An 18838-nucleotide genomic window follows, 5' to 3' on the forward strand; every position below is an offset into this window, starting at 1 on the left:
AATCTGATTCTTCACAATTGGCAAGAAATTCCAGTGTTAATAACCTCTTTTTCCAAACTTAGTGTTTGGACTAAGGCTTGGGCCTTGCAGGTGGGTGAAGTGTCTCTCATTCATGTTCCCACTAAGCCAGACAGGGTATCCCCTATATACAATAATCAAACATTTGTGGTATGGCTGCAGGGCACACGCACTGTGTTGTACACTCCCATGGTACAGCAGTTAGATATGGAAAGAGAGGTCTATACAGTAATATACTGTAGTCCATCTTCCTCTATCAAGACGTACATATAAAATGGTCTCCCTTTGGTTATTACTCTAAAGAGGGACATCAGCAAAGTTGGAGTATCTGCTGACCAATTACATCCCTGAGGTTCTCTGCTGGGTCAAGAAATGTCTCATAATCTATGAACACTTCCCCTCTATATGCTAAGAGTCCCAAGTGCAAATCATCACATTATACCAAGGGTACACACAACCTACATGACTCATCACTGACGATGTTTAACTTGTTCACCTGAGGTAGTGTTTGTTAAGTTACTCCAAGTTACTACAAACAGTATATATACAAGAATATACAAGTATACTCCAAATTACTGTGAAGTTACTTTTGCTTCTCCCTTTCTACACTCTACTCTGTGGAAGCAAGTCATTAAGCACATACACTCAAGGGACTGGGAGGTAAGTCATGTTTTCGAGGTAAGGAGGAGAGTACATAATTTTTTGGGAATTATTCCATATGAGATCTGCCTTTGTTACCCATTTATTTATTCAACCACCAAATAGATTCATGGGCATTTATTTTATCCTTAGGGTTATAATTCTGTACTATGTTCCTTTCTTTTTGGTCAAATTATTCCAGCTCTTTCAGGTTGGCTCCTGTGTCCCTCAGTCTCCATCACTGTGGTCAACAGAGCTAGGAAATATATGCATGTATACTCACCTGTGTATCCATACATATCTGTAATGATTTATCTATTCACTTGTATCTGAACATGACATCTTACTGATTGTCTCTAACTGTAATCCAATACCACCCAGTTTATTCAAAGCTTCCCTCCTACTTACCTGTACCCTCTAAACTCCAACAGTAAACCTGACTCCCCCATCTGCCATCCACTTAATTGTTTTTTCAATCTCAATATACATGTAAAGCAGTTTTAGAATTGTCGCCCTTACCCTCACAAGATACAACTGCCCTGGCTTTTATTTTAGGCCTACTCTTACTTTGGAATTTAAAAAAAAAAAAAAAAAATAGCATGCTAAATAGCCATTTATCATTTCATACCCACATAGCAAAATTTTTAGCTTATTTTCATGCCCTGAATTTGACTGTGCTCGAATTTATTTTTCTAACCAAGCTATTAGATGGCTGTCCTAAAAAACGGTAATAATAAAATCTTCTGAAAAAGGAGGTCCTAACCATCAGAAATACTTGATCTTGAAACACACACACCTTAATGTCATTTTAAAATATGCCTGCTCTGGCTCTAAGAAAGATTCTCTTGTTAATTTGACTCTGGCTGCTTATACTGTTATCTCCCATAAACATCTATAGGCTATACTGATTTACACCTGACTGTATATAATTCTGAAAGCTATCTTCGGCTGTAAGGAAGAGCCAGGAAATTTACTGGACTTGCCAACTCCTCAAGAAATGAATGAAACTTGTTCTTGCTCCTCAGATTACACTTGCCATAGTTTGACTAAAAGCCCAAGAATGCCATGATTCATTTGATATTCTACATTGGCCTGTATTTTAAATGTCTTTAGAACTATTATTCCAATCTCCAAGATTAAGAAAATCCAAACACTAATGCATAAAAGAAGTTTACCTTCCCATCCCACCTCCAAACTATTTACCTTGAACTGGATAAGTCCTTCCATAAACTTCAATGATGGGGCAATTGAAGAAATATTCACAGAACATACTGGTGTCAATAGTAGCAGACATGAGAACAATGCGAACTTCAGGATAAGCCTGAACCACATCACGCAACACTACCAAAAGGAAGTCAGTCTATTAAAACACAAATGAAAATACAATCGTGTAAGTTCCTTCTAATGAGAGACACCTAAGAGATTTCTTGTTATGCAGACATCAGTGAAATTCAGGTTCTTTGGTAGCTTCCAGAAGTGTAACATAGAGGGCCACTGTGAAATTCAGTAGAATTTTTAACAACAGTTTTTAGACTAATAGCTGTGGGGATTAGAAATGAGTGCTATTTGGACAGGAGAAGAGGAAAAAAAAAAAACGACCACAAAGAATTCATCAAAATTTTCAGTGAAATTTCTATTTGTAGGCAAACAAACTTTAGCTACAGAAAATGGGAAAGCCATGAGCCCAAACTCAGTTATCCAACCACCTGCAAAGCTAAAATGTTTTACAATGTTACAAAGGTTGTATTTGGTTCATTCAAACAAAATAATGGCCAAAATAGTTATTACTTAATAAGGTACCGTACCCATCTACCTACCAAATAACACAAAAGCTACAGCCCTATAGCTGTAAACTCTTCTCTGGCTGCAAAGCCCTCTTGCTCATCACTTTCTGCCTCCCTCAACTACAGAAAACGATCCCGAATTTTTATTCCTTTTCATATACCTTTCCTCTCTCATCTATGCAGGTACCCTACAGACATATACATATTTCTATTGGTTAGTGCTATCTAGATGTTTACTTGTATTTTTTACTTAAAGAGTTTTTAAATTGCTTTGGCATTTATCCTTAATCTATCTGGAAACTGATTTTTGTATTTAGATAGGAGGCAAGGATCCAACTGCACCTATTTCCTTATGGATGACCATCTGTTTCCAGCTCTATTTGCTGTAGAACCTATTCCCCTTTCCCAGTGACCCAACGCATCATCACTCTTTTACCAAAGGTGCATTCAACACACCATCTGTTTCTACACTCTGAATAATTCAGTGGTCAAATGGTCAACCCAGGGACTATACTATCTCAATTACTAGAACTTCCAAGTTAAGTGCTGATATCTGGAAAGCCAAGACTATCCTTTCTGCTCTTCTTCAGAAATCCTGGCTATTTGGGGCCATAAATTTTCCCTGTAAATATTCATAATCAGCCTGTTAAATTCTATGAAAAACACTGATGAGAATTTGATGAGAACTGCATTCAAACCGCATCAACTTGGGAAGAATGGACATCTATATGATTGATTTATTCTTTAAGTACTTGACATTCTGACTACAGCAATGTTATCTTTTGTTTTCTAGCTGTTCATTTTTAATATACAAAATACAAATGACTCGGGTAATTAACCTTTTAATCCAGCAGCACTGAATTTTCCTATTCCTCTATTATTTAGAATAATTCATCTGTAAGTTGGATAATTTAGGATAAGGTTCATCTGAAAGAGAATATAGTTTCTGCAAAGGTACTTTTTCATTTTTTCATTGAATGGTACCTTCCTATTGACCTGACAGTCTTTGAAGGAAAGCTGACCAAAACTTTTTTTTTATTTTATCTTTTTTAGGAAAATAGCAATGGTGATCCATGAGGTTTCCAGTAGGATTTGGAATAAACTAAAAACACTGGATTGTACCCATGCTGGTGAAGACAGTTTTGAAACATTTCATTTTGATTAAGTTCATTAGAAAAAGAACTACAGTTTTCAAGAGATTCTAAATGACAAAAACCACAAAAATTTTATCCTACTGGGAAGTTAAATTTCAGATTTTAAAAGTTATCTGATAAACCAAACTTTCTTAGTCATTTTAGCTCAACCATAAAGGTCAAAGTTTTCTCAAAATAAAGATGGCTAGCAACAACAGCTGTAAGAGTCCTGTCTGAAGAAAAGGCCAATGAATGTTTTGAGCAACAGTGGCTTGCTAACAGTTTGAATGACATATTGTCTATTCAATGACACCTCTGGATATGGAAAATAGTGGCATAAAAACAAATTGTTGCTTTATGGTATCAATCTTCAAATCATACAATTATATAGTAATTGTATACAATTTTTGCCAAAGACCAAAAAAGGGAAGGGTGTGAAATAAATTCTAGTTTCCTCCTAATTAGAGCATGATTATCATTAACATCGGAAAAGATCAGAGCTGCACACATCCAAAAAGACATTACTAATTCTATAAAATTTAAAAATAATATTTACCATAGATAAACCTCCAGTTCAAAGAAAAATTGATTATTAAAATTCTACCAGTGATTCAGTCATAAATAGTTCAGTTGCTGAATTATGCTAGCTCTTACTAATCACTGCAATGACACTTAACAAGAGAACTTTACTTTCAGAATTCAGTGCATTTAACCAAGAAAAAAAGGTTTACTGCCTGTGCTAAAAACAGTTGTCTACTGTAGTAGCGACTGAAGTTTCTGATTTTGATAGAAGATGTAAAGTGGGGAAAGGGAAAGACATTCTACTTTTTTAATTTTTTAAATTCAGAATCCTAGCATTAGTACTTTAACTCTCAAGTTACTCACATTTATGTCTCTTTCGTGTATTTCATCTACAATTACATGACTGATTCCTCGAATGCCTGCTTCTAATTTTCTTAGGAGCACACCTGGAAAAGGAAATGAGAGCAACACCTGGAGTTAAGTTTCTATGTTGATTACAGTAGGGAAGTATAAAAAGTGAAAAGAAACAAACTTCTAGACAATTACTATGCTTTAGTTAATATAACCCCACCATCATTTTAAGAATGACACAGCAACCTGAATACTTAAGTTACTAAAAAGGTTAACAGTGTACTCTGAAACATATTTGTTTGACGAAAAGAGTATTAAAAGATGCAACTCTACTAACCTAAGCTACAACAAGAGGGTAACTTCATGCTCTCCATTTTGGGAAAAAGTGCCAGAAGTTCTATTTAAACTGGAATTCTAAGACTGGCTCCTGAGTTCTCATTTCTAGCCACTCTGCACCGTACCAAGTTTTCTTCATAAACGACACAATATAACCCCCCAGCGAAAGGCCAAAATAAAACCCATTACTGACCGACAGTACAAAACATTATGCTGGCATGAGGGCGGGGAAGGACGGACTCAAATCGAACACTGTAGCCACAGCTTTTCCCAGGCTCTTCTCCTCTCTCATATGCAACTCGCTCAGCCACGGAGACTGCACTTATTCTCCTGGGCTGAGATAAGAAAAAAAGAAAGTCATTCAAAAGCTAAAAAAACTAAGTTATACTTATTAGGGTGACTAAGTTAGTGTAGTAAATCTGTCCCACTGCCAGATCACTGCCAGCTCAACAATCAACACAATTAATAGTAATGAGCTTTTCAGCAAACTCCAAAATTTATTATGATAAATCATAACAAAAACAATTACCATTTAATTCTGTGGCAAGACTCTTAAAAATGCCGTTTTTCATTCTGTATATAAAGGAATCCTCAGGTTTTTATAGAAAATAAAATTTCTCCACCACTGGGCTAAATGCTTAATGATATTCAGAGTAATTTTCCAGCAAGGAAGGGGGTAGGCACACAGTGGGAGTTGGTTCCTGTAACTTCGTATCAAAGCAAGGGCACATGTTTAAAAAATTATTTAACTGAGCTGTATAGCTTTTAGAAGGTAAATACGCTCCTTCTTTGCCATATGTACTATGACCATCTTTCATTTGATCATTTTATTAACTCATAAAGTAGTCTTTGAATATTTGTATCAGGAGCCATAGACAGTGCTAGAGATAGAAAACTGAATGAAATCACGCCTGTTCATGGCTTACATGGCAAGGAAAACTGGAGTGTATATTACTATTTCCAGCAATAAATATGCTAAACCCAGGGGGAATGCCATAGGCTGTTTTAAGCGTTGGACCTTAATTTTTCTGAAAACAAAATCTTCTGAAGTATTCCATATTCTTGTAGGCACACAATATTTACATGGTGGATACTATGGCTATTATGATATCCTGGAGGTACATGCAGATTTATAAAGACTGAATGCTTCGAAGTTGACTTGAATTTGATTTTGTCAAAAAATTCTTGATGGTAGGGTTATAAAGTACAAGTTCCTTGCTTGGGAAAACTTTTTCTGAGTTTCATGTTTAAATATCAGTATGTTATCCCAGGTTATGACAGTACTATTTAAGAAATCAGAGAATAACAATCTTAAAAAGAAAAGAATCCGTAACAAAAATTCAATGACTTCACTAAAATTATCAATATCCTTTGAATACAAAAAAATGATTTATGATTTTTCTATCCTTAATTTAAGAGTCTCTTAGGTCATGGGGCTAATAACCAATATAGGTAAGTATGCAATCACCTAGTTCATATTTATCCTGTCCACATAGGTATTAAAAGATGCCTTCTTGAACACATGGTGTTGAATTTTCCTGAGCTTATACTCTGCTTTATGTACCTTGATTTGGTGACCTATGCTAGTTTTTACTGACCACTACTGACCTGTACTCTGCACCTCACTAACTGTGAACAAGCATCACATGAAGAACTGAGCTCTGTATTTATCCTTCAAGAGAAGAGTTCTGCTATATACTTATATCAGGAAATGTGAAAATGATATTCCACTAATAAGCACAAAATACAATGTTTTCCGGGACCTTTCAAGAAGTTTGCTGCATTCTACAAACAGGTAAATTCCGGACACTGCTATTATCTTCTTGCTCTATTTTTGTCTCTTCTGAAGTTTTCAACATTTCTACTAACTAGGTGACTTTAGAACTTCAAATCTATTAGGATATTTGACTCTTTGGAGGTATATTCATAGGTTACTGGATACTTGAGGGTTGATTTTTATCTCCCTGGTGCCACTTTCAGGTCTATCATCTTTGTAGTTTCCAGCCTTCTAAAATGACTACAGACAGGAGATGGCATATTCCTTAATTAGTACCTATTGTAGTTCTTAACTCTATCTTAAGAGACTCAAGAAAGCCAGGAATGAAGAAGGTTATAAATTAACATAAAAGGTGCTAAAACAACCATCTTCAGAAGCACTATGGGGCACATTTTCTTGAATATGCACAGAAAACACCAGTATCAAGAGGACTATTCATCAAAACAGCAGAGAGACAAATGACCCTGTAATCTTCTTCCCTTAATTTTTGTATCCTTCTCTGACCTCTCAGCTTCCAGTTTCCTCAACAGTCTTCACTTTAAAACAAAAAAAAATCCATTTAAAATACATCTTGAAGAAAGAAAGATTTTATTCATAAATGATTTGATGGAATTTTTCCTAAGAGTATGATAAAGTGCATAAAAGTTTATTAAAACAAAGGAAACATTAGGACATCATACAAATTTTTAAGCTTATAAAGACTTATTACAGGGGCGCCTGGGTGGCTTACTCGGTTAGGCGTCTGACTTCGGCTCAGGTCATGATCTCGCGGTCCGTGAGTTCGAGCCCCGGGTCGGGCTCTGTGCTGACCGCTCAGAGCCTGGAGCCTGTTTCAGATTCTATGTCTCCCTCTCTCTCTGACCCTCCCCAATTCATGCTCTCTCTCTGTCTCAAAAATAAATAAATGTTTAAAAAAAAAAAAAAAAGACTCATTACAGGAAAAAGGCATCAGAGACTGATTTTGGGACAAGCACTAGGACAAAAAGATTCAATGTAACAGTTCAGTCACTTGTTCAAAATTAGAACACAAGCTACATTCCCAACTGATGTAAAATTTAAAGCGTAAGTTATGTGACCACCTGTTATGAACATTCCATCCAGAGAAGATGAAATAATTCTCTGAAGTATCTTTCAACTTCATGATTCTATCACTTTATCAAAGAAAACAAGAGGACTAATAGAGAAATGAAAGCTGTTTTCATATGCAAAGAAGTAAAACATTTGACACACCCTTCCATCCTGTAGCTCACTGCTTACATTTGTTATAGTCTATCTATGGAAACCTGTGCATTTTACAGATCAACCCATTGTAAATGTCCACAAATTATTTGGGAAGAGACACAGGCTAGTAAGCAAGTTATACGAAGTTGAAGACTGTAACACAAAAGCCAATTTTGTCTAGAACACATAAAGCCATTTTTGGCTGGATCAACTTGGCTTTGACATTTATTGGATGGCTAGTGCGAACACACCTTCTTACTTAAGAAGCGGTTTTATTCTACTCATGACATGTGAACCACTTTCTGAGTGAGAACACAGGTTTTCAGCTCATCTGCTGAATTCTGCATTTCTTCCTAGATGACTATTTTTGAGATTAAAAGTGGAGAGTGGTAGTAAGGAGGGTGGGCAGAGGATAGCTTAAGACTCCTAACAATACACCTCCTACAAGATAGATAAACATTAAGAACAAGGATATTTTACTGATCACAGTACTTGGGGTTAGAACTTTCACTGTAAGGCAAAGGATTCACAGCCAGTGTTGGGAATGGGAGGGGTAATCAAAGAACATTTTGAGAAAAAGAAGAAAGCTAAGGATCCTTTCCTAGAAAAAAATGCAGACTTGCCATATCTCTTAAGCCTAAGATAGCATTGATTTTTAATGCAACATTCATTCCTTCAGTGATTCTTTTTTAGGCTAAAACACCCAACTGTCATATCAAACACAGAAACCAATTAAAAGATATACCTCAATTTCAGAAATTTTTTAAAAATATGATTTGTACATATACACATAAACGCACAGGCACAAACATGTTTTGCTATTTCAAGGTTCACAACTCCTTCCCAAATATCAACTGTGTGTCCCAGGTTATGAATCCCTAAGTCAAGGTCTGAGCCAGCCTGAGAGATGGTATCTAGTTTATTGCAATGCTCTCCTTCTAAGTGCCAGAAGTACTGGGTTAGAGCTGATGAGAACTGCTTTAACCTGAGAAGATTTGGAAGAGCTAATCAGCTCTTCCCTATTGCTAATAAGGTAATACAATGTCGTAGTTAAAAGGAAGAATCCTGAAGGCAAGTCGGTTGGTTTTGAATCCTAGTTCCACCATATCCTGTGTTAATAACTTGAGCAATTTATTTAGTATATTTTTGTACCTTAATTTACTGAAGGAGAAATATTAAACAAAATAATAGGCACATCTTACAGTCATAATAAACTTTAAAGGAGTTAAAAAAAATACCAACTGTTTAAAACAGAACCTGGCAGAGAGTAACCATTCCATTAGCGTCAACCATTACCTGTTCTGTTAGCTTGCCTACTCTTGCTCTCAGTATTAAGGTGGTAAGATGGAGAGGACCAAGATTTGCACGTGAACTTAAGGAGAAAGTACTCTCAGTCCTGATTCTAGGCCAAAAGACTCCCCCTAGCCAGGACAAAAAGAATCACTCACTTAAGGAGAAAGTACTCTGAGTCCTGTCTGATTCTAGGCCAAAAGACTCCCCCCTAGCCAGGACAAAAAGAATCACTCACATGGCTCAGTTCAGCCCATCAGTGTAAGAAATTAGAACAAGACTTAAATGCCTATTTTTTTTTTTTTTTAATTTTTAAAGGGTCTAATGTTCTACCAATTTCAGTACCTTATGTGGCTACAAAGGGGAGTTAATCAAAGAATTAGAAATAGCCTGGCCACTACGTTTTTCCTACTCTCAAACTCGATCAACACCAGACACATACCTTCTAAGTTGGCTTACTACTTACCTGAGTTACTACAATATTACACTCTGCTGCTCGGTCATTCTGGATGAAGTCATCTAGAATAAACTGTGGAACCTGTGTAGTTTTACCACATCCAGTAGCGCCTCGGATAATGATAACTGAATTTTGACTAATTGCTTCCAGGATTTCACTTTCAAATTTCTTCACAGGCAGCAACTCTCTCTCCTGTAAGATCTGTTTTATAAAAGTTACATATCAGTCAAATTTCTACCAACATATACATTAGAAGCAACTGTCTTAATCCTAAAAAAATTTCCCATCTCTATAAAAACCCTCCTTTCCACTAGCTCCATACTCAAAATACATTTTTGGGAGAGCGCGCCTGGGTGCTCAGTCGGTTGAGCGTCCGACTCTTTTTTTTTTTTTTTTTTAATTTTTTTTCCCAATGTTTATTTATTTTTGGGACAGAGAGAGACAGAGCATGAACGGGGGAGGGGCAGAGAGAGAGGGAGACACAGAATCAGAAACAGGCTCCAGGCTCTGAGCCATCAGCCCAGAGCCTGACGCGGGGCTCGAACTCACGGACCGTGAGATCGTGACCTGGCTGAAGTCGGACGCTTAACCGACTGCGCCACCCAGGCACCCCGAGCGTCCGACTCTTGATTCTGGCCTCAGGTCATGGTATTGCGCTCCACTTCAGGCGCCAAGCTGAGCAGAGCCTGTTTAAGTTTCTCTCTTTCTCCCTTGTCCCCTCTTCCCCACTTGTGCACTCTCTCTAAACAAAATAAATTTTAAAAACCACATTTTTTCCATAAAACAATATACATATTTATATCATTAACAGAACTATCTCTTTTCACTAAGTTTCTGAAGAATCTATCTGTGGCCTTGTCCACACCCTTATTTTCCTCCTGTCTCCCTGAACATTCAATACACATTCCCTTTCTTGTAACGTGTTAATGTTGTTTTACTAAGGAAATAGTTAAAAATGCCAAAAAAAAAAAAAAAGGAGGGGGTATTAGCCTAATGTCTTCATTTACATTAGAATCCCAGGCTCTTGGGGCACCTGGGTGGCTCAGTCAGTTAAATGTCAGACTTTGGCTGTCATGATCTTGCTTCTCAGGCTCTGTGCTGACAGCTCAGACCTTGGAGCCCGCTTCGGTTTTCTGTGTCTCCCCCTCTCTCTTGACCCTCCCCTGCTCACGCGTGGTCTCTCTCTCTAAAATAAACAAACATTAAAAAACAAAAAACAAAAAAAAAAACAACCCCAGGCCCTTAATTCAAAACTATCCTCAGAGGTAACTACAATTACTGGTTTCATAAATACCTTTGATCTATATTCCTAGAAGGGCAAAATGTATCATCCACTGTTTTGTTTTTTTTTTTTGTCTTTTTCACCCTACCTATAAAGTTCTGAAGCTCTGGGTACCATATGTCTAAAAACTTCAATGACTTACTGCTTGCAAATCATGATCCTGTTCCAGCTGGTACATTAACTCATTCTTGAGGTCCATGCTAATTTGTTCTGGAGTAGCCTGTAAAATGGGAAGGCAACAATCAAACAAAAGTACATAACTTATATTTAAATTGAAAAGTTTTTATAATCTGGATATCTTAATGAAATGTATTCAAAAGCTTAGGTAAGAGTCTGAGCTCAAAAACAATGTTGCACTCACATAAGCCAGGGGCCCCTCATCAATGTTGCTACTAGTCCAAGGATTCCAGTTGGATTGTGGAGGTGACCAAGGAACCACACCAATTTGGTTTTGTCGCTGAGATGGCTCAAAGTGAGCCAATTTGCCAAGGTTAAGTACAACAGGCAGAAAAGGATCCTCAGGCTATTAAAAAACAAGAAAAACAAAAAAAGGCAATACCAGTTAGTTGTCTGACTAGAGATGTTCAATACAAAGGTGTATTAAATAACTGTATGCTTACTGGGGGCACGATCTCAAGATTTAGCTCCTGAATGACGTTTTGCAGCTGATGCTCTAAATCTTGTGAGAGATTAACTTTGTAAGGCTCCACCTACCGAAAAAGGAAAGCCATGAAAATTATGTAATATACATACGAATAAAAATTATGTCACATATGAGCACTACTCAAAACTACTATAGCAGTGTTAAGAGCATATAGTTAACTAGGTCTACAATATTCATAAAACAAACAATAGATCAATTCCCTGTCATGAAAAAATGACTTTAATGATTATTTACTCATTGCCCACTCTGAACACAGCATCACGCCAGACAGAGGATTAGAAGGGCCATTTCCATTTCTTGAGGTAAGATTCCTAAAACTATGAATTAAACTTCTTTAGCCAAATACAAATCAAAAGCTAAATTGAATCTTAAGAGTATCTCTCTGTACTACTAAGTCTAAAGACTCACAGTCTCTCCTTCTTTCTTCTTTGTAAGTCCAGAGTAAGCTTCAATTACTCCGAGATGGTAGAGTTGTCTGACAAGTGACAGGGCACAGGACTGTGCTGCCAGTTTTTTATTTGATCCATGTTCGCGTGCGAAAATCCCTATAATTTAAGGTCAGGATTACCAAAGACAATAGGATAAGTCATCTGAGTAAAGAAAAATCTCATCATAAGCCCCATCAACTAAGGGGCTTAGGTACAAAAGTACCCCCCCCCCCAAATAGAGTAGGTTGTAAATTCTTTTTCATTCTAACTGCTAACCAACAGCAATTGCATTAACAGCGTATCAATTATCTTGATTACAGGCTGATACAAAGACACAGACAAATCATCATTATGAAAGCAGTTAACGTATTTCAACAAAGTTTCACTATATCATCTGGCATTAAAACAGAGAAAGAAAACATAGTTTAACTTTTGAAAAACAGAATAAGGAATAAAAATGGGTCGAAAGTGGTCACTGATTCCAAGAATCGCTGATAGTCTATAAAGAATAAGATAATAAATAGTTTAGGCTTGGCAGGCCATATCGTGTCTGTCATAGCCACTCAACTCTGCCTTGAAAGCACGAAAGCATCCACAGACAACACTTAAACTAGAGTATGACAAACTATCAGCCCAAGAACTAAAAATGGCTTATCTGTTTTTAGAAGAGTTATAAAAATAACAACAGGTGATAGATGTGACCCGCAAAGCTTAAAATATTTATGATCTGGCCTTTTACAAAAGCTTGCTAGCCCCTGACATAAACAAACGAGTGTTACTATGTTCCAATAAAATTTTGCTTATAAAACAGGTAGTGAACTTATATTTGGCCGGAGGCCTGCAGTTTGCTGTTCCTGGCACCAGAATGAAGCCAGCAGCTACTCAAATTCTTCAAGAAAATGGCACAAATTAGACTGCCTTTATCCTCATCCCTTAGTATCTCATCCACTCAAAGTCTAACTTATAAGTAAATGGAGTCCCAGCAACATTAGGGACAAAACCAGGTACACAGGACTAGTTCCTTCCTTTCAAGTATAATAACACTGCCTGCTTTAAACTTATGGTCTTAGAATAGAGAATACATGATCAGATCTTTGTCTTTTTACTTCCTTTATGAATAACCGCAACCTCTTTGTGTTTATTTTGGGTAACTTTCTCACCTCTTCTTGACTCTATGACTCTGAAATGCTACACATCCACCTTTGGCTTCAAATGCTATCATTTAACTTACTTTCTAAATTTCACTTTGCTAGTTTTACCTGAACAAACTGGGAAACATTCTCATGTAGAAAGATATTAATAAAAGTTTTAAAGCTCTCTAACACTGGCAGACTCCTAATTGCCTACCTACCATCTCTTCTTACCCTTTGAAATATACTAACATGATCTCTTTTTCACATGCAAACTGGGAAACTGAGCCCTCTAATTCATAGAATTACTAATATTCTAAAATACCCCAGATGCTACCTTTCAATTAATACTCTTTCAGTTAATATAGCTTCACATATATGTGGCTGAAGACTGTTACTCCACTATGGAAGACTCAGAATATCACAAGAACAGTAATACTTACTTCTGCCCAGCTGCTTGATATAAATGGTCATTTCTGCAATAAAGCTCCTGTAACAACATATACAAACAAGGTTAGGAATTTCACTGTTAGAAATGACTAAATCCAGGACTCCCAAATCAGGCAGGCTTTCCAACTGCTTAGGCAAGTCACAGCAAAAAACCATTGTAAACACTTATTTCTGTTCAATCCTAGAATAAATCAAGTGTATGTAAACTTCAAATAATGTACAACATGGCACAAGACAACCATAATCAAAGTTGACAAGCCAACTGTTCACAAAAAAGAAAATGTTAAGGTTTAGATGATGTTTACTTACTCCAAAGGTTGCAGTCTGAATAGCTAGAACACATTCAATGAAAAGGAATTTTCCATTTAGCCTGGGGCAAAGAAATAGGCCCCAAATTCTTGAAATTATAATCGGGATTATTTTAAGATCGCTTTGCATGGGCCACCCACTAATGACTTCAATCTGTTAAGATAAGCTAAATATATGCATGCATTGCACACATACACGTGAACATACAAACACTATGCATGCATCTGTGGCTCCTGAGGCAGGGGTCTGGTATATGCCTGCAGTTGGAAGCAGCCCTTGATAACAAAAAACTTATATCACACTTATTTATTAAATCAGAGAACAAGATATTTTTTTTGGAAGTTAGAGCTAAAACCACTAGCAGATTCTAGGGAATGAATTTAGGTTTCAATAAAGCAAAAACTGTCCTTTGAAAACTGTATGCTATCTGATCCTTCCACTGCTCAGGTACATTCTAGCCTTGACTCTGTGCTTTGAATAAAAGGTTAGGTAAGGCTTAAGAAAAAAATAAATGTTAGACTCCTTCCTATACCTCTTGTGAACTGACCTTCAGGCACAGCGGCTTCAGGGGTCAAAGGCCACTGGCTTTCAGGGGAACAACATCCACCCTTTCATTAATGACACCGATGCCAGTATGTTTCTCAGCCAGGCTTAAAGTCAGCACTCAATCTCATTCTCCTCCACCTAGGGGGAACAGCGACACCAGAAATCAGTTTACAATAGTTTTCCATGTGATTGCTTAGTTCAGCCTAAGCAGCAGCACATGTGTGTTATGAACACAGACCTCTGGTGTTGCTGTCTGTTATGCCTTTAAATAAAGGACATAAGGAGATGCTGTCCTAGCTCCCCCAACGGTCTTTTGCCTCCCTCATTGTCATATCCTGAATTCTTCAATTCTTTGAATCAGGAGTCATACTGGTATCAAACATGTTTTACAACAAGCTTGGTTTATCTGTTCTTAAAGTCACCAAGTGATACTAATAAGCTCAATCAGTTCAGAAGGACAACATATTAAAGAAAAATCAATAAATGGATCCTTCCTTTATAACCTCCAAGGGTTTTAGTAAGTCTGATGTCAGAATTAAGTATTTTGAGAATTCAGGATTGAACAAACAGTAGGAAGCAGGGGGAACCATGCTCTGAACATCATTTTGATCATAGTGTCAAAATTTTATTTTGGTAATAATTATTTTAGGATTACTAGATGTAATGAAGGGAGAACACTCTGATTTTCAAGGAAAATACTTTTAATGCATTTTGAGTAATTTATTTCACATAAAGGACAGCAAATTAAATCATCCAGAAGGCATCCATAGCCTTCTTTACCTTCCAATAAAAATACAGTGCCCCCAGAAGAGTCTAATCCATATGAGCCTTCCTGGGAGTAATAATTACTACACCCTGGAATGCTCTCAGGAAGAACAGCAAGCAGGCTGAGAAACATACTGTCAACTGTTACAATGACCTCCCTTTATGTTCAGTTTTATAAACTTAACAGGATAAAAGTAGGCTAATTTAACTCACGTACAAAGACTGAAGCTATCCTTCAGCTTTACAATAAGCCTTTACACACTTCAACAGGACTCAAGAGCTGGCAACTTTCAAAGCTAAAGGGAAATTTGGATCTAGACGCATGCAGTTCACCCGAGACTTTGAAACTTGAGTGTCTAACTTGATCCATTAAATAATCCTTACTACTACCTTTAACAATACCACAGCGACAGTAAATAAACTCACCGCCTTGGGCTAATTGTTAAGCCAAACACAGACAAACCACCACTTGTGGCTATGATTTTTGCCTCTCACAGATACAAAGGAGAACCTCAAAAGTCTAGCAACACAGATTTTTGCAGAACTTCTAAAAATCACACACCTAAGTGAAAATCCTAGTAAACTACTAATTACAAATCAAGGACAATTTTTCTTGCGCAACTTGTTTTCACAATTCACTTCTAATCCACAAACTGAATCAGAGAACATGTACAAAAATAGAACGATGAATATACAAAACAACCTAACTTACTATAGAAGGAAAAGACTGAAACAAGCAAACCTGTTGTGATCAGGACCCACTTGGGTGTACTTATATTCTCCTTGGATCTTTTCTTTCTGGAAATACTGGTTCAGGCGAGCTTTAGCATTTTCCAATGTCCAGTTTCCATGAAGCCCAGCATTTAAATCCACTTCTTCTGACTCTAAAGTCTGTTGAATCAATGATAATTAAATTTGGCTCCATTAATTTTAGTTTAGTTATGCATATTTAAGGTAAAGAAATTTAGGGGTGCCTGGATGGCTCAGTTAAGCATCTGACTCTTGATATCAGCTCAGGTCATGAGCTCATGGTTCATGGGTTTGAGCCTGTATCAGGCTCTGCACTGACAGTGCAGAGTCTCCTTGGGATTCTCTCTCTGGCCCTCCCCCACTCCACTCTCTTAAACATTAAAAATTATAACAGTATCTTCTTTGTGCCATCCTTTATAATGCAAAAATGGTTTTTAAAGTTTCTAATCCTAGTCAAAATTGAACCAGAATTAGTTTTTACTGCATCTGGTGGTCCTATTGTATAAACAAGCCATTAGCTAAACGTACTGTATTTAAACTGTTCCCAAGAAACACTGACGAATTTTTTTGTTGGTTTTAACACTTCAAATACATTAAGTGGAAAAATAAGCTGTCCTATTAAGACATTTTTACTCTGATTGCTCGTGAAATGAGGTTTACTGAGGTACCTACATTTCCTGTAAAGCAGATGAGGACACACTCTACCACCTGAAAAATACTGTTATTTCACAGGCGACCCTAGTGACCAGAGTTAATGGGTAGATTGGGTTTATACTGTCTTGTGTGAACAAGTAGTCTCCAACGACAACTTAAATGAATCAACAAATTATTAAACTGAATTATCTTGAACGTTGCAGTGAATCAAGCACTAAGTCACAATCCTGGATATGTGACAAAAGATGACAGCCTTACCGCTTGTACTTCTTGTTCTTCCTTTCTTGAATAATAGTCTTTCAAGTTGGCTCCTCGATCCCATGTGGGCCCAGGAGGACCATAGCCAGAGGCCCCAACTCCAGAATTATTTTCTATTAAGGAAAGAAATTTAGTGTTCTCTTAATGAATCAAACTGTAGGAAGATCCTAAAACATTACAAAAGAATATTCTTAGAGCCTGGCATTCTGTAATTAGAAAGCCAAAGTTTCAATTATTTGGAAATGGGCCCCAAATCTTCATGACTTACTTAAAAAGTGTTTCATGATTGGAGTATAGGTCTAAATTGATAATCTCAAGGCTTGTATGTAGAGGGGGGCTCCTGGCAATGATCATAAGTTACTGACAATCTAGCACACATTTTCAAGTTGATTAAACTTGATACCTGATTAAATTTGTTAAAACTGCTTCTTTGCTAACTATGACCTTGAGAGAAAACTGTTAGCACTAGTGACGGGGATTAGGAGAAGCTGAAAAGGTGTAAGAAAGTGATGAATCTTGGTAGGAAAGCAGAGAAAGATAGTTAATAAAGATAGTGAATATTGCCTATTAGCTCTACAAAAATTATGACATCCTTTTAAAAAAATTTACTCCTCACAACAATCTTCTTACAAAGTAAATATTACTGTTATTATCATTTCATAAATGTTGGATCTGAGACTTAAGCAGCTTGACCAAGATCCTAGTAAATCTTTCCTATACTAGGCAGACCAATAAAAGCTTTGATAATAATATACAGAATTCAGCAACACTTTGGATCCATAAAGTAAACAAGTCTACAATATATCTGGGAGGAATTAGTCAGAAACAAGAAAGGGCAACAGGGGTGTCTGGGTGGCTCAGTGGGTTAGGCATCCAACTCTTGGTTTCAGCTCGGGTCATGATCTCACAGCTTCATGAGTTCAAGCCCCGCATCAGGCTCTGTGATGGTGGTGTGGAGCCTGCTTGGGATTCTCTCTCTCTCCCTCTCTCTGCCCCTTGCCCACTCACACACTCTCTCTCTCTCTCAAAAATTAAACTTGTCACAGATAAATAAAATAAAATATGAAAATAAAAATAAAAAAGAAAGGGCAATAAACAAGACCCTTTAATCAAATGTTCTAGCCTGTGCAAAATCTAGCCAGAGATAAAAATTAGAAGCTGGAGCACCTGGGAGGCTCAGTCGGTTGAGCATCCAACTCTTGATTTTGGCTCAGGTCATGAGCTCACGGTCTCATGGTGAGTTCTGAGCCCCGCACTGGGCTCTGCACTGAAGAGTGTGGGGCCAGACTGGCATTCTTGCTCTCCCTCTCTCTCTGCCCTGCCCTCACTCTCTCAGATGCATGCTCTCAAAATAATTACAACTTTAAGAAAAAATTTGTAAAAGCTAACAACAGCTAAGGAATCAGGCTATACCATGTTTAATAAGAGAAATCACTGGTGGTATTTGTAAATTTATGAAGCCCCTGCATTCTCTCAACATTATGAGTTTACTATAGTAATTTCTTTCTATCCAAATGAGAAAGAGATGATAACGAAGCAGGATCATGTGTATCTTATCCACTGTCATACATGCACTTTCAAGTCCCTTACCTGCCTTAAGAGCCAAATGGGGAGGAAGAGGTCCTCCCATGGTTGCTGGTAAACTTTCGCCCGCATTTGCCGTGGCATCAGGTGTATCAGTAAGTGGAGGTGGGGGAGGTGCTACCTGCAAGAGGAAGAGACAAGGTGGTGTTAGTAATTTCACCCTCACAGGGACTAGTAAATTCTTTCACATAAAGGAAGTCCACATGTCACCCCTTCATGTCTCCATAATATTAGTATCTTTGTTTTCAATGATTAAAAAACTATTATGTTCTCACTTGAGGGAGAAAAAAGGGTAGTAAAAATTATTCATAATTCTCCAGCTGGAGATTTTATATGTAAACGAGTAACAGTTTTTCCCAAAAAAGTCCAATTAGTTTATGGTATATAGTTAATCTTTTTCCACTCAGTAGTTTTATAAATACATTCCACATTCAAGAAGCATCTGTCAGGACCCTTTCTATGTAGTTCTGGGTACTGAGGAAAAAATGAA

The 18838-nt window shown here is 37.1% G+C and overlaps 1 protein-coding gene across 2 annotated transcripts in view; it reads right to left on the reverse strand.

The window, feature by feature from the left end:
* DHX9 (DExH-box helicase 9) overlaps positions 1 to 18838 on the reverse strand; it is a 51389-nt gene that overhangs the window by 12859 nt on the left and 19692 nt on the right. Inside the window, exons 4-15 of one of the 2 annotated variants that reach the window (XM_047839737.1) lie at positions 18355 to 18469; positions 16765 to 16877; positions 15845 to 15993; positions 13476 to 13522; positions 11883 to 12019; positions 11431 to 11520; positions 11172 to 11333; positions 10953 to 11030; positions 9538 to 9729; positions 4977 to 5118; positions 4460 to 4542; positions 1861 to 2017 (exon numbers count right to left, since the gene is read on the reverse strand). In XM_047839737.1, the coding sequence (XP_047695693.1) occupies positions 1861 to 2017; positions 4460 to 4542; positions 4977 to 5118; positions 9538 to 9729; positions 10953 to 11030; positions 11172 to 11333; positions 11431 to 11520; positions 11883 to 12019; positions 13476 to 13522; positions 15845 to 15993; positions 16765 to 16877; positions 18355 to 18469 (1465 nt within the window). Of the gene's footprint in view, positions 1 to 1860; positions 2018 to 4459; positions 4543 to 4976; positions 5119 to 9537; positions 9730 to 10952; positions 11031 to 11171; positions 11334 to 11430; positions 11521 to 11882; positions 12020 to 13475; positions 13523 to 14338; positions 14475 to 15844; positions 15994 to 16764; positions 16878 to 18354; positions 18470 to 18838 lie in introns of those variants that run through there. The other variant, XM_047839738.1, reaches the window with a different exon arrangement.

Source organism: Prionailurus viverrinus, chromosome F1 (assembly GCF_022837055.1).
Source record: "Prionailurus viverrinus isolate Anna chromosome F1, UM_Priviv_1.0, whole genome shotgun sequence".
NCBI lineage: Eukaryota > Metazoa > Chordata > Mammalia > Carnivora > Felidae > Prionailurus > Prionailurus viverrinus.